This window comes from Sesamum indicum, linkage group LG3 (assembly GCF_026168435.1).
Source record: "Sesamum indicum cultivar Baizhima isolate 11 linkage group LG3, ASM2616843v1, whole genome shotgun sequence".
NCBI lineage: Eukaryota > Viridiplantae > Streptophyta > Magnoliopsida > Lamiales > Pedaliaceae > Sesamum > Sesamum indicum.
In genome coordinates, this window is record NC_142659.1 from 24,536,290 (window position 1) to 24,551,547 (window position 15,258).

The window sequence follows — 15,258 nt, forward strand, 5'->3', positions numbered from 1 at the left end:
TCGATACAGTCAGCCTAAGAAAACCTACAAAGTATATGATTGTGATACACATGTTATGTTCACCATCAGAGATGTAGTTTTCCATGAAAATTCTTTTCCTTTCCAATCATCTCCTTCTGACTCTGCAACCATCTCCTTGCCTCTCCCTATTTTTGACTTAAATGTCCCTGTTGTTCCTACTCCAACTTCTGTACCTTGCTCTTCATCTCCAGCCTCAACCTCTAAGCTTGAAACTCCCAATCTTCCTGTCTCTTTACCTCGAGACCTTTCTATATTACCTGTTTCTTTACATCGTTCTCAAAGGGTCTCTCCAAGCCTTTTTGGCTCTCTATCTATGACTGTAATTGTGTACCCTCTGCTGCATATTGTGTGTCTACATCATTTATTGCTGCACATATCCAGTTTGTTGCCCAATTGTCCACTTTGCAGGAGCCTAAAAGTTATCTCCAAGCTAGCAAAGATCAGAATTGGTTGGAGGCAATAAGGCAAGAACAAAAGGCTCAAAATTGTCTCAAACTAACCCTCAACTTATTTCTTCTCTCTTCCAAAACATAATTCAATTTCTGTAGAACAATCCTACTTATCTTCAACATTCTCTCCCTATCTTCAAAGAGCAAAAAATAATCAATACCAAAAAAGAGTATTAAAGAAAATAAAGTAAAAAAATTTTAGAGAGCAATTTAATTTTAAAGGAAAGGATTAATTACAATAATTAGAATGGAATAGATAGACATATTCTCTTTCTACAAAACAAAGATATCTAGACCAACTGAAAATCTAACTCCCATCTTAATTATGGATTATTCAAATATGGATGCCAATTGGAATGAAGGAGAAACCCGAGTGGAAACATATTCAAAGGAAAAGAAGTACCTAAATCAAGGAAAAACTCATTCTGGGATATACAAATAATACAGCTTCGTCCAAATGAACAACACTTTGGAAATAAACATATAATCGATACAACATAAATTGTTAGGCCTTTAGAAATAAACACACAGGCGACAAAAGCAGTCCTAGAAACATTCAGAATATCAGCAACCTGAGAGATCCTAATGCTGATCTTTAGAATAGCTTATGTATCTCATGATTCAGGCATGAACTCTTTTCAATCATTGCTCAGAGCATATAAGTACCAGTTTGCAAACGAAGTCCGTAAGCAGTTCACCATCTTCACATTGCGAAGGTCTTTCGACTGCATTGATCAGTGAGATAAAATTAAAAAATGATATTGCAGTAAATGATTGTTCAATATAAAACAATTACAAATGAAATGTCAAGCAAGTTCCAGAAAAATAACTACTCCTGGTGATCAGGCTTTCACATATCAAAATTATTTGCAAGGCAATGAGAACAGAGGAAGATGCACCAGAGATACAAGAATCATGTTTGAATTGTTGAGAAACAACTCACTCAAATTTTTTTTTTCTCAATTACTCCGCTTGCCAGTAAATAAAACTTCTCCAGGAAACAATCATGACAATTTCTATTTCAGATTACCAGGGCAGAAGTACTTTTTTCATCCTAATATAATGCTCAGAAATTATTTCTAAGGTGTTTGAATGAGCTTGTAACGTATTACAAGATGTTTGAAAACTCATACAATATATTTAAAAGGTTTAGTGCACTTTTTTAGAGAATTGAGTTTTTAAGCTTCAAAAATAAAATGTTAATTGTTTATAAGATCCTTTTGAAAAAGTAAGACGTCCCAAGTTTTGTCAAAATTTTAACTCCCCCAATTTTGGTCATACTAATTACAAAATTGCCATCTTACAAGTTTCACAACCTTATTTTTCACAAACATTTCAAGAGGTAATTTTTAAAATATGATGTAACATCTCATAACATGCATGAGCTTACGAGTTTATAAGGTATTTTAAATAAATTTAGCTAAACATCCTCTAACCGTCATAATATTACCATTTATACTCTGAACTTCAAATACAGCAGTTTTATTAATGATGGAAAAACAGAAATGTTTTCAGCTTTACTACAGCCAACTTAAAAACCAAATGTATAACAGGAAAAACAGCAAGAACTCATACACAACAGTAACATTACCAAAAGGGTAAGCATCAGTGCTGCAATAAGTATATCTAGTAACAATGATAATGCTGACAAATATGGTCATTGCAGCTTTCGACAAGGATTTTTGGGGATCGACCAAGTGTAATATATTAATAATGTTTTAAATTAGGCATTTTCATAGCATGCATAAGCAGACCATATTCATATAATATAGTACTTGGTTTTGAATTCAATTATTTTAAAGGTAAATTAGAAGGAGCTCCATGAGGTTTCGCATACTTGCAAATACCCCCTTGTAACCAATACCCCAAATTTGAAGAGCCGTCCAACAACTAATCTATTCCGTTAGTCTCTATTAGTCGATCTGTTTGGCTAAAATGCCCTTGTGGACTATGAAATAATTTTTCTTATTTTATAAAAGTTTCTAATTTTTTTATGGATTAGAAGGGGAAGAACGAATTTCACCTCGTCAGCTTTATTTTTACAAATTTTCAATTTTTTTTAAAAAAAAATACCACCTCCAAGGCAAAGTGGACGTTTTCCAAGCGTCCATCCAAATATTACATACTTTAATCAAACATCATAATGGTACTGGTAATTTCTCATATAACAAGGGGGTATTTGTAATTATACCAAAACGTCAAGGGAGCGCATGTAATTTACCCTTATTGTAAAGATAACTTGCAAAAACATAAACACCTTTTAGCTACATACCCGAGATGGTCCTGAGCCTGGTCACAAGCTCCAGGTTCTGTATCAATTTTCTGTATGCATGCTTCTGAGTACTTGTCCATGTGCAATCTAGAATCTTATTTAAATCGATTCAGCTTCCATATTTTTGCTTTTCAGTGACAGTCAGAGACCGGACAGAAGCTTCACGCACCAGGTAATGAGCTAGATCTCAGTGCTGCTTGCACATCTTCAAGACAATCTACAAGATCTCTATATTCTTCAATGTTAGAAAAATTTACAGCCTGTTTAATTGTACTTTTCAAATGCATCTCAGCAGCAAATAGTTCTCTACGACTGGAGCCACGCAATGCAAGTTCTTGATAAACCCTACAAAGTTCCAAGGAAGCATGTGCAAACTTCACAAACCGGTCTCGGTCCTTCCATAAGTCAGATCCTTGGTACGATCTAACTTGCTTCAGTAGGGCCTCTGAGCACATTGTAAGATCCCCTTTCAGCCTGTGCCACCTTGCATAAAGTCCCCATGTGTCAGCACTACCACCACTTTGAACAATCTGTCTTAAGATTTTTCCAAGCAGTTCAATCAGATGCTCCGTTTCCCGTCTACTTGCAGAGTCGACCTCCAAACTCTTTGCTCCATTGGCATCAGCTACATTTGACTCAAAATTAGAAGAGTTGGCATGGTTGATATTATCGTTTGAGACATGAGATTGAGAAAGACCAACTGAAACTCGACCCTCAATTTCAAGCATGATTCTTTCTAACAACTCGGAGTCAATTCTCTTCTTTTTAGTCATGTCCAGCACCTTTTGTACAGCTTCCATTGCCTGGGTAAAGTTCCCAATATCTGCAGCAACATGGCTATAATTCTCCCACATTTGCCAGCTGTCTCGCTTCTGTTTTAGCGCCTCCTTAAATGCAATGAAGGCCTCCTTGCTTCTCTTTTTAATCATATGCAAACAAGCAATATTATTCCAAGCCTCTCCATTTTCAGGATCAAGTTGAACAGCTCGTGTGAAAGCATCCAGTGCCTTATCAACATCCCTAGATTTTAAGGCAGCAGCACCAAGAGCAAACCAGCCATCTGGATGCATGGAATTCAAAGCCATTGCTGATTCCCATAAGAGTTTCGACTTCTCATACTCTCCTCGGTTGTAGGCCGAACGAGCAAGAGACCGAAGTGCTCGGACAGACCTATTTCCTGAAACTTCAAGGCCTTTCTCATAGGAAGCATCATCGTTTGTAACATCACCAAGGGAACACCATAACCTTGAGTCATAAGGCTTCTCAGACAGTCGTTTCTTGATGAGTTCAACAGCCGCTGCTTTCTTATCCACTAACTGATAACAATATATCAGATTATCCCATAGCTCAAGATCCTCATAAATTTTCATAGCTTCCCCAACCAAGCCACAACTCACTAAAAGATCACCATACTCCCTGGGTAAAGAGTTGGATGCCGGTCATGTAAGGAAATGAACTGTATCTAATAATATGCACATAATGCAATGTATAGCCAAATGGACTTATCCTTTTCTTCCAACTAAGCGGAAAGTATCAGAACCAATAAACAACATAGCCTACCTACGCAGTGCAGGAATAGAAGGCATGTTAACTCCAAAGCAATAATACAATCTTTGAGCAACTCCAGGAGAATTATTGTACACAGCTTCAACCTGTTGCAAGATTATGCAAAGTTTGTAAACACACATGCTAATTGCAGGCAATGATCTTCCAAACCGGAGATATTTACAAACATATCAACAAATTTACATGCTAGCTACAGGCAACGACAATATAAAATAGAGATATTAACAATAATTTCACCAATTGTGCAAGGAAGGTGCAAAGCTACTACCCTACTACAATAGACAAATCCACTGATTAGGCAAATTACATGGTCATATCATCTCTTGAAACTTCCATATAGCAAGCACCATTAGTCAGGCTCCAGCAATGTTTATATACAAGTTACTTTTCCGCCACAACACAGGAAGACAAGACTTGAAAAGGAAAAGTTTCAAATACCTTTCACAATATTCGCACTAAAAAATCAGTAGCTGAGAATTAGTGATATCACATCACCTTGTGAGGTTAAATTTTGGATAAAGTTTCATTTTAGGAAATGGAGTCCAATTTGGGATTTCGAAGAGGAAACAGGAGCAACAAATTTGGGAAAGAAGAATTTTGATATAGCACCGAGCAAACAAATAAAAGAAAACACAGAGTCCCACACTGTATACTCTACAACCCAATTATGGTAAGATCAACTCGATAGGTACAAGTTCAACAAGAAGGAAAGAGAAAATTTTGATTGTAACAAAATTGCTAAGATCAGGCTGGTGAGCTTAGCTAGTAGAAGAGATTAAGTTTACAGCTTCTGAAATAAATGCATAAAAGAAAGAGAACTTCGATCTCTTAAAACACTCACAACAGAAAAAATAAGTTGGTTTATGGTTGACTACTACAAAATTATTTTGAAACTTTGCATACGACATCGACTATTTGGCCAAATTATTCAGCATCTCTCTAAAATTTCATCCATCATAAATGAGCTCTTGACATTTTAAATTCAAACAATCTACAGAAATTGGACGACTGTTTACTAATATGAGGCTATTTCAAATAAGCATGTGTATCATATGAAAATTCAATTAAAATTGTTACACTTAACAAAGCTTCTTTCCTTGTCAGTATTTAACTCATTGGTGTAAGATTTCAACCATTAAAATTCATAGGATCATCTTAAAGTGTCAAAAGAGCCATCCAAGCTTAAATGAATGGGGTCCTCAATTGATGGGATATTTGTGGAATCAACTACAGTACATTACTGCCTAATGTGATCAAACATTATGCTTTCCATGACTGCTTTATCAGTTGTCCATTTTCAAGATTTTCTCCAATATCCCATGAATAATCAAATCAAGCACATTGTAATGTAAGAACTACCACAATGAATATATATACATATATCAATATTAGTTTGGAACGAAATAAATGAGAGAATACTTCCCTTACCACTCTTGGTTCTGAAAATTTTGTTTCTGGTACCAGTTTCCCTTTTCAACAAATTATAATTAAGTTCCTACACACTTAAACTGTTTGATACTACCAGCAATACCATCTTCATTTCCAGCTCTTGAGTTCAATAGAGAGGGAACCAGAGTAAAAATCAATAGTGAATCCCACAAAACTGTAACACCATACTATGGGAAATCAGAAGAGGAAAAGTGAAAATTTTCACCTAATGATCAATAGCATAACAAATACGATTCACAGGTACAAAGATCGTTTATCATACTCTTCTAACGAAACAAAAATGGGAGACCAAGAAAATAGATATTTCCTAATATAAAAGGATGAAGTAAAAATATTTCAAATGTTCAACCATCATAAATGAGAGGAGACTGAAATCTCATATCTTGAAACATAAAGAATGACTCTCCATTGCACAAACCCAATTAAATTGAAAACAGAAAATACTGTACTGCATATTGGCTATAGAAGAAAATGCACATAGGAAGCCAGGGCCTGTAATAACATAGAGCAAGACTATAACATCAACAACAAACAATGACAAAAGGAATTTACCAGCTTATCCATCATCAATAATGCACGTTGCTTTGTTTTTGTACGACTCAACTCCCACCTGATACGTAATATATTGCAAAAACATCGAAGCTACAAAAATAAAATGGTCAGATTGTGATCAAGCAGAGGAAAAGCCAATTAATAATAGAAAGCTCAGCACAGGTGATAATAACGAAAGAATACTAGTCCCAGGAATCTAAGTGATGGAAAGAAACAGAGAAACAGGAAAACTAGATAACTAGGCAAACATTATGATGCCTTTGTTCTTCAACAGGCGCTTTAAAGCACAATGCAAACAATATGCATATAGAAAGCAAAATAACCAGATAAATGATCATCAAAGAAATATGAGTAGCAGAAATTTTCTAATTAGATAACCTTGTACTAAAAAATAACAAACAACAACAATCCATATAATGATAAAATCCAAGGCTGCCTTTTTGCTAGAGGTGATGATCATGGTGCGGTTTTGGTTTTATTAGACAATCTCAAATCGTATTGCCATATGTGTTTTCACAAAATAACAAATTGAAAATCCCCTTCATGAAACCAAAAACAAGGGTGCAGTTTTCGGCAGTTTCGGGCGGTTTATACAGTTTAAAAGTAAATTTGTTTCCAAGTAAAAAATAGTTAGAAGTATTTATGTTAGTAAAGAATTAGAATAAAACTATACTGTTTAAATGATTAGTAGTCCGTAATCATATATATAATGCATAAAACTTGTGACGTACTTGTTGCATGGTTCAAAGATTACACATCAATAAATATTCAATATACCAAATTAAATCTACAAGAAAAACAAAAACTTAATGAATGGTGATGAATAGTAAGAAAGAACCTAAAGGACAATATTAATGGTAAATTTTATTTTTCTCTAACTATATTGTATTGCCTCATATCTTCAAAAACCAAACAAGAACCAGAAAACAAATGTGAGTTAATAAACAAGAACGATAAATCTTCAATTCACCTTGATTAAAAAGTTTGAGCAAACACAAAGAAGTTTCACCTCTGATAAAGATCTAAGAAGTCTCTGAGGAAGCAAACTGCAAACAGACTATGATATTTTGCAGAAGCAATTATTTTCCATTTAGCTTGGTGCAGTTCAGGTCGAAAAGAATGCCTGTAGCTTCAGGAACCACTACTTGACTGCTAGCTAGATTTGGTAAAAGATCATACTCTTTGCCTCTTTTTGGTACGAGATTCTAAGTTTGTTAAGGGGTCTAATTGTGGCAGACCTCAAAAGGAATTTGCAAGCAGTTTTTATGGAATTAGTGTAGTTTCTGCGCAGACTTCCATCCCTCCTTGGAATCTATTTTTTTCTTTATAAAGTTCATATTTGACATAAAAAATTAATCTGTAATTGGATGCAAAAGAATCACACTGAGTTTCTCCGTATATCACAGGCATGACCAATTTTCTGCTTAGTTCATGACAATTCAGACATTGACCCAGGAGGATTAAGTGTGAATAGCGTGTCAGCGACACATATCCATTAGGACATGGAGTACACTAACATAAAAGCTCAACATAGGAATCATGTCAAGTTCATGAATTCGGAAGGTGATAACCAAAAAATTGATATTCAGTCTCTTTAATGATGCGGACTTTTGAAACTCACCATACAGATTAAATTCATAAACCCTACGTTTATATGACTTTCAGATGTGGAGACATATCAAACATCAATGAAAGAGAAACAATTTCACATTGGTAAAGCGATCATCTTTATCGTAACGAGCCTTACGTAGTATCATAAAGATGTATTGTTGCTTACAATGAATGGTGATGCATCCTGAGAATCAATAGCCTCTATATATGGAGCCATTTCCCACTCTGAAAAGAAAAACGAAAAAAAGAAATAGTATGAGTGAGGATTCCAGGTAAAAATAAATGTTGTAATGAATCAAACATGCTCAAAAGTGTGACAAACAATTCAACAGTAGCATCATATCATTCTATTTAACTTATGGGTTAGCTTGCTAGTTTCTTTATCCCAGATGTTAAACCTTATTAACATACTTCAAGATAGCCTTCTGGTATTTAAGTCATCAGGTGCTATCATCTCTATTTAGGTTCTCTTGAGCTCATTTCTAATTTTCTACCACGAACATTCTTGTTATTTCTGATCACGAGTTTCTGCAACTTGTAACTAAAAGATCGTAACAATATTGGTTCTACTCCAATTTCAGTATCAGCATAGATCTGATTGCAACTATAACAAAAAAAATTATGGGTCCTCACATCCCTCCTACCTCATATTAGTAATGATCTATTATTGATATTGATTGATCAAAAATAAAATCACAAGCACAGAGAATCGACCTTAATCATTTTAGTAGTTCAAAGACGGCCAGCTCTGATAGCTATCATGACTCAAAGCTTTGTCTTTTTCACATCCATCATCTCTGTCATACTATAAAGGAACCACAACATTAGAGTATTATTTCTCTCCTTTTTGCTTCTTTAAGTGATTTATAACTGCCACGAACCTAAAATAGGCCCTAATGTACAAAGGTGAAAAATACACGCCAAAGAAAGCTAGCGTGCCATATCAGCAACCAATCTCAACCATATCTTTCTGATATGAACTATCCATAAATGAGCGGGGTCACTATCCAGAGATTTTCAAAAGTGAACTAAGGAACCTTGCCTGAACTTAAGCATCTAAGTAGTTTAAAGGGGATATAGAAACAAGTATGACATAAACATCCAGGGACACATATAAGTGACATAAAAGGAATCCCGGCATCCTTTTATTTGACAATTTTTAAAACTAATACATTGACAAATAAAATGGGATATTGGAAAGGATATCTCAAAGAAATGTCTTCAACAACTACAACGAAAGTCCAGGCAAAGATATTCAATCCCTTCTTAAACCCCAATTCATTCTGACCTACCTCCTAGAGATCAACTGGAGCTTCATCACTGGAATATGAATACCTAACTTAGAGGAGAGTTTCAACTATGATGACATGAGCTCACTAAGAAGATATTGACATCCAGGGTTGAAGTACAGTGTAATAACTGGTTCAACATGAGTTTGTTATGTTTTAAGAACTTTTTTTTACATGCCAATTGATACATGCATACTTAACATCCTCTGATATGAAAAACTTTCTTCCTTTATATAAATCTCGCTGCAAAATGAAGGTTGAATTATCCAGCTAATCAAGAACCTTAGACCTGGTGTCTTAGGACAAAAAATTTCAAATACTTCAGAATAAATTGGGATCTCAAACAGCTTTAAAGAACAGGTGCATACTCTGCAATTCATCATTACGAGCAGTTTTCTCGATAGAAAGACATTGAGCCAGAATCACTGCTTGGTGGACTGCATTCAATTGGGAGGCTGCAATAGCATTATTTTGAGCACCCAGCTCAACACCTTCAGACTGTCCCTCATCTTCTACGAATCTAGGGATCATCAATATATCAGATGCTTCATACACTTCAGAAGGTTGCTGAAGTGGATAATTATCAGTAATGCTTGACTTGTGGCTTACTGGTGCAGAGGTATCTCCATCATTTGCTCCAGCAACAAGACGGAGCTGAGCTTTTGGTTCCACCTATAATTAATATTATCAGTGGATGCACAGAGAGACAAGGATTCCCGACCACTTTCCAGTAATGCAAGTAAATTATATACCTGATGGAGTGTCCGAAAACCAAGAGCCCCACTTACAAAAAAATTGTAGTTGGAAATCTCAGCCGCTGATTCAAAATGCTGCCTGAAACACAACATTTTCACCATTGAAGAAAGTGAGTATGCGAGTCATGTAAAATATGTGATGTTTCACAACCATTCGTCAGATGAAAAACCTAAAAGCAAATAAATTACGTCGTAAAATGCATCACTAGGTAAGAGAACAGCAGAGATAGCAGTTGAAAGACACTTACCACAGGTTTGTGAATTTCAGTATATACAAGAGAAATTAAGATGTGTGAAGGGGCATCAAAAAAGGCAAGGGTGCAAGAACTTATAGGGAGGGGGGGGGGGGGGGGGCGAGTTCCATTCAACAAAATATGATGCTGTCAGAGAAGCTAATACTTTTGATTATAGAAATACAAAGTGATACACAAGCTCCTTTAACGGTTTCACTGTTTCTCCACCATATCACTATTTATTTGCACCAATTTCACATGCTTCAACTCTACTGGAGTTCTAGAATATCATATTACACAAGTTCCTCGATACAAATATGTCTACAATGAGGCTTATATACTTGGATAAATTCATCTTTTAGAAGGAAATCTGTCCAACAAAAAATTATATGATATCTGTACCACTCTGAAAAGAAAATTTTTAAAGTATATTAATTGCAAATTGCAAAATTATTCTAATAAAAAAAAGAAAAACTTGTCGATTCCAGGTATATAGCATAACAAGGAGATCTTTGTATACCTGTGACACATAGCAATTCTGAAAACTTAAGCCATGTGGCAAATATACTTAGCTATTTAGCACACAAAACACAGTCACACCCATAATCTCTGCTGGTGGTTCTTGAAAGAAAATTGTAGGTCCTCACCTCAGAATGCAGAAAGGAACACCATTCAGAAAGAATCAGCTTTTTTACTTTTGTATCTTTATACGTAAGAAATTCTTATTATTGTATTAGAGTTTGCTTGAGTTCCATTGAAGAGTCAAACAAGGGTACAGATGTTTTAGCTAAAGTCATAGGTTACAGATCATCACTGCTTTCCATGCTGATCTATATTAGGAAATTCCCTCATTCAAATGTCAGATGAGACATTCACCATCATCTTCTTCATTTAACTACAATTTATAGCATCTCAAATGATGGAAATGGATACATGAATTAAGAAATACTAAATACATAATAAATATCATGACTCACTTGGAAGTATCTACACGCCCATAATAAAGGTCCAGTATCCCCACTTCTAAATGTAGCATCGACAAAATAGTTGAATAATCTTCAATGGCACACCAATAATCTTTTATCTTCTCCAAGGTGCCCAGAAAAGACAAACTTTCATGTGTATTAACTTGTAACAGATCAAAAAGAAAAGATGACCGTTCATCCAACAGTTTCTGATGCAAGAATAAAGCTCTGGCCAACCACCACGAGATACTTCTTACTCCATCTATTGAAGAAGAATTTCCTTCAAATAGCACATCTTTTGTCCTCATAAGCAGAGTCCTTGCAAAAACTAAGTACTGCAGCAAAAGAAAGAAAGCAAAATTCCAAAAAGAAAAAACAAAAACAAGTTAATGTGGAAAACAAGAGTGGCGATAGAACTTTCAAGCAAATAGATTGCTTACTGATGCAGATAATATTTCTACATATTATGTATAATATCTTTAAACATATAGCATCCTCATCAATCTGAAGAAACCCAACCCACCAAAAAATGGTGGTTGGTAAAGTTTGAGCCAGCATTATCAAGAAAATTACCAACAGGTTCAACTGTTCATAAGAGATTGAAATTATTTGCAAATTTTAAATTGACAACAATGTACATTCAACTTATATTCTCAATATCATCTTTCTTATATTAAGTAAAAGCTCAAAAGCATGCAAATCAGCAATTTAGACATATGCCATTCAACAGTCAAGTAGAAGATAGATTGTTTCTTGAATATAAAATATTCAATTGAATATAATAATATATTGAAAAAAACAAGTATATATCGACTTTTGCAGAAAAAGAAACAATAATGTTGATAAATTCACCGTCAGCACAGCAGCAGCAAAATATAACGAACGGGTTGCTCTAGGCCAGGATAGAGCTTATAAAAGCCTATGCTTGGTCCATGTATTTGCAAGGATATACAGTTTGAATATCAACTAGCATTCCTAGATGACACCGCTTTTACAAAATTCAGACTGACAAGGTTCAATACCAATCAGATGCCTTATTTCTTCTATTAATTATTATGAGACAAATTAAGATAGGAAATAATTGGATTTTCTGAAATAATATGCGCAGAAGATCTTGCCATTTGGGAGAAAAAAGTTCTAAATTCTAAAAAATAATATACATGGAGATGAACAGATATATTCATATAACACTAACTATTGGAAATTGAAATATAGTTTTCACAAAGCAGGATAAGGAACTAAAGTATGCCTCCATGGGACAAAAAGGAAAATTCAATAAAAGCATAAACAGCATAGTGTGTAAGCAAAGAAAAGAAAAATAAAAACAATATAACAATCAATATTTAGTATGTTGGCACTAAATAAGATAATTGTGCGTGACATCTAGCATATGTTGTATACACAGCACTGGATACTGAACCAAACTCAAAGCCTACAAATGAACGAATTGGAAAAAGATAAAACTGAAAATCAAATGCCTATAGCCTTATGTTCAACTCACAAATAAAAGTGAGAAGAAAACGAAAAAGGACCATTCAACTCATGAGCATGTATAATTTCCTCAAATTCGATAATAAATACTCCAATTACATTAAAGACAGAACTGAACAATAGCGCATTCTATCAAAGAAGCAGTGAACAATGTTAATATACTCTGAAAAAAGGAAACAAGTAAAAGAACTTAAAGAATAAAAGCTGCAAGTACCTGCAAATTACAGAATTTCGCACACAAGTCAGAACCAATAGACATTAGTTCCTTAAGTGCCCATGCTTCCCACTCTTTCCAATCGCCACCTCCAGCTTCATCCTTGAGGACAGAATATTCCACAAGTGGCATCAGAGGAAGGTTATCCAGTGGCCTGTTACATGTGTGCGGACAATAGGAACGCCCCAAATAAGCCGTGATTATAAAATTATATTTATATTTTATCAACAATTTCAACCTTCTTACACAGTTATCTAGCATTACATCTAAACCATTTTGTAATTTATCATTACAATTATCTCAATAACCTTAGAAATTATATCAACGCAAAAGATCCATGCAGAAGAGATTTTGGGGAAGAACTTATATGTTATGTCTCCTGCCATTCTATTTCAGAAGACTATATAGATCTTATAAGCATTATTATACACTTTTATGCTTCCTTTGAATTCAAAAAGCTGCTGACGTTTTATGTTATATTAGATTATAAGCTTTAGATTATATAGTTTCAATGTTCAAGAAATATTATGGAGTGAGCTAACTTCAAATAAAGCCCGATGCTTGTCAGAAAATGTAGATACGAAGAAAAATTCTGAATTGAGTTTGAAACTATGGCCATCAAGCTCAATCATAGTTGAGCTTGCACATTGCAAACTCAACTCATAAAGGCCAATTGATAGGATAGGCACATACACTACCATACGCAATATCACATAGGTAAAACTAGCTGGAAGATTGGTAGTTGGAAAAAACATGTAGCAGAAAAGAAGGTAAAATAGAAAAGCTTGCACTCAGCCAATTAACGTTTCTAGTGAAAGCTTCTATTCGGCAAATTGAATATGGCTTATCCTTACTACCTATTAGTTTTCTTTCCCCTTTTTTATCAGTAATGCGTATTTGTTTTGATTTATAAAAGAATAGAACAGAGAGTACATTGTCACAGCAACTATCAAAAAGAATGTCAGGAAGCATGGAACTATTACCAGAGGAGCAAGGTTAATATTTCACAATAATCTGGCAGGAACCACTGCATTGTTAGTGGGGTCAGTTAATCCAATGATTTGAAAAAAGAAATATCATTATATATAGATGTTTTAATTTTCCGTGACCAGTAATTTGCTAGTTTGGTCGCACAAAAATCGTAAGGACAAATAATACAGGATATGAAGATCAAAAACATAAATCAAGTAGAAAAATAATTAGAAAATTATGTATTCTCCTTAAAAACAGCCAGAATTTTCAATAGCCCTGCTAGTGATCTTTTAAAATATCCAAGAGAATACTAGGCATCTTCTGAGTTGCACTTCAACAGTATTACCCTGGACTCTATTATAAACTTGGACCATTTCCACTCCCTTCCCTCGCTTGGACTGGTAAAAATAGATAAGATAGGCAGAAGATGTAAAACAATTTATATCGTGTTGTACTCTCACTTTGAACTCAAAAAATCTACTTTTCTATATGCAAGTGCATCAATTAAAGACTTAAAGTCAAGAACACATATAGTGATTAGAACAAACAAAAATCCTACGAGGGCACATGAAGAAAGCTGCGAGTGAACGAGAAACGAGTGACTGACCCAGTAATGTTGCACTGAGTAAAGGCAAACAAAGCCGCAACCCCAACAGCCATGACAAGCAATCCTTTATAACCCAACTCTACGGAGTCTGTAGTGCCATTAATATCCAGAAACGAGCTAACGCATTGGGGAAGTGTCTCAGAGTAGAAGCGGTGGGCTGAGTCGGAGGGTTCGAATTTCAGATTTGAAAACAGGGCCCGAGAAGCCGGAGAGGAGGCGAGGGCTTGGAGAAATTGACCTGATTCGATAAGAACCAGAACATCGTTTATGAGGTGGTGGAGGTGGGGAAACACAGGAGGGACGGACGGGGAGGATTGGTCAAGCGACGACGGCTTCAAAGGATAGTCAGACGGCAGAGAGCATCGAAGGAGGCGTAGCTCCAGAGAACGGACGAGGACGGCATCGTTTGCTGCCATTTTCGCGAGAGGGCAGCGGTAACAGAGAGGGGTTTTTGCTAAGGCCGAAGACAAGGGTTTAACCTTAACGTTTGGTATCAGCCGAATTGTTACGTGGGAAATGGGTCGGGTCGGGTTACCCAAGGTCTGGTCCTTTTAGGGTGCAAACAAGTTCGCTAAAAAAAAACTTCGCCATCCAAAGAATAATCATTTCACCTTGCTCATAACCAGTCCAGCACGGCTATACATGGCTATGGACCCGCTTCCTGCTCTGCAGTGGCCCAAGGGTTCCAAAGAAAGGACCTAATTTTCTAAATTTAAATATTTTTGTAGATACCATAGAAAGTACGGTCATGATACGAACAGGTGCTGCTAGCTAAGGCATGAGATAGAATAGTTGATCCAAAAATAATACAA

At 35.4% G+C, this 15,258-nt stretch overlaps 1 protein-coding gene across 1 annotated transcript; it reads right to left on the minus strand.

The window, feature by feature from the left end:
* Positions 1-854: 854 nt before the first annotated feature.
* Positions 855-15,007, minus strand: LOC105158678 (Protein prenylyltransferase superfamily protein). Its single transcript, XM_088878471.1, has 10 exons — positions 14,447-15,007; positions 12,868-13,021; positions 11,175-11,497; positions 9,962-10,043; positions 9,578-9,881; positions 8,087-8,145; positions 6,310-6,399; positions 4,303-4,394; positions 2,743-4,158; positions 855-1,195 (listed from the first exon to the last, which is right to left on the minus strand). Exons 1-9 carry the CDS (start codon positions 14,860-14,862, stop codon positions 2,904-2,906), a joined length of 2,775 nt encoding a protein of 924 aa, XP_088734597.1. The 5' UTR covers positions 14,863-15,007; the 3' UTR covers positions 855-1,195; positions 2,743-2,903.
* Positions 15,008-15,258: the final 251 nt, after the last annotated feature.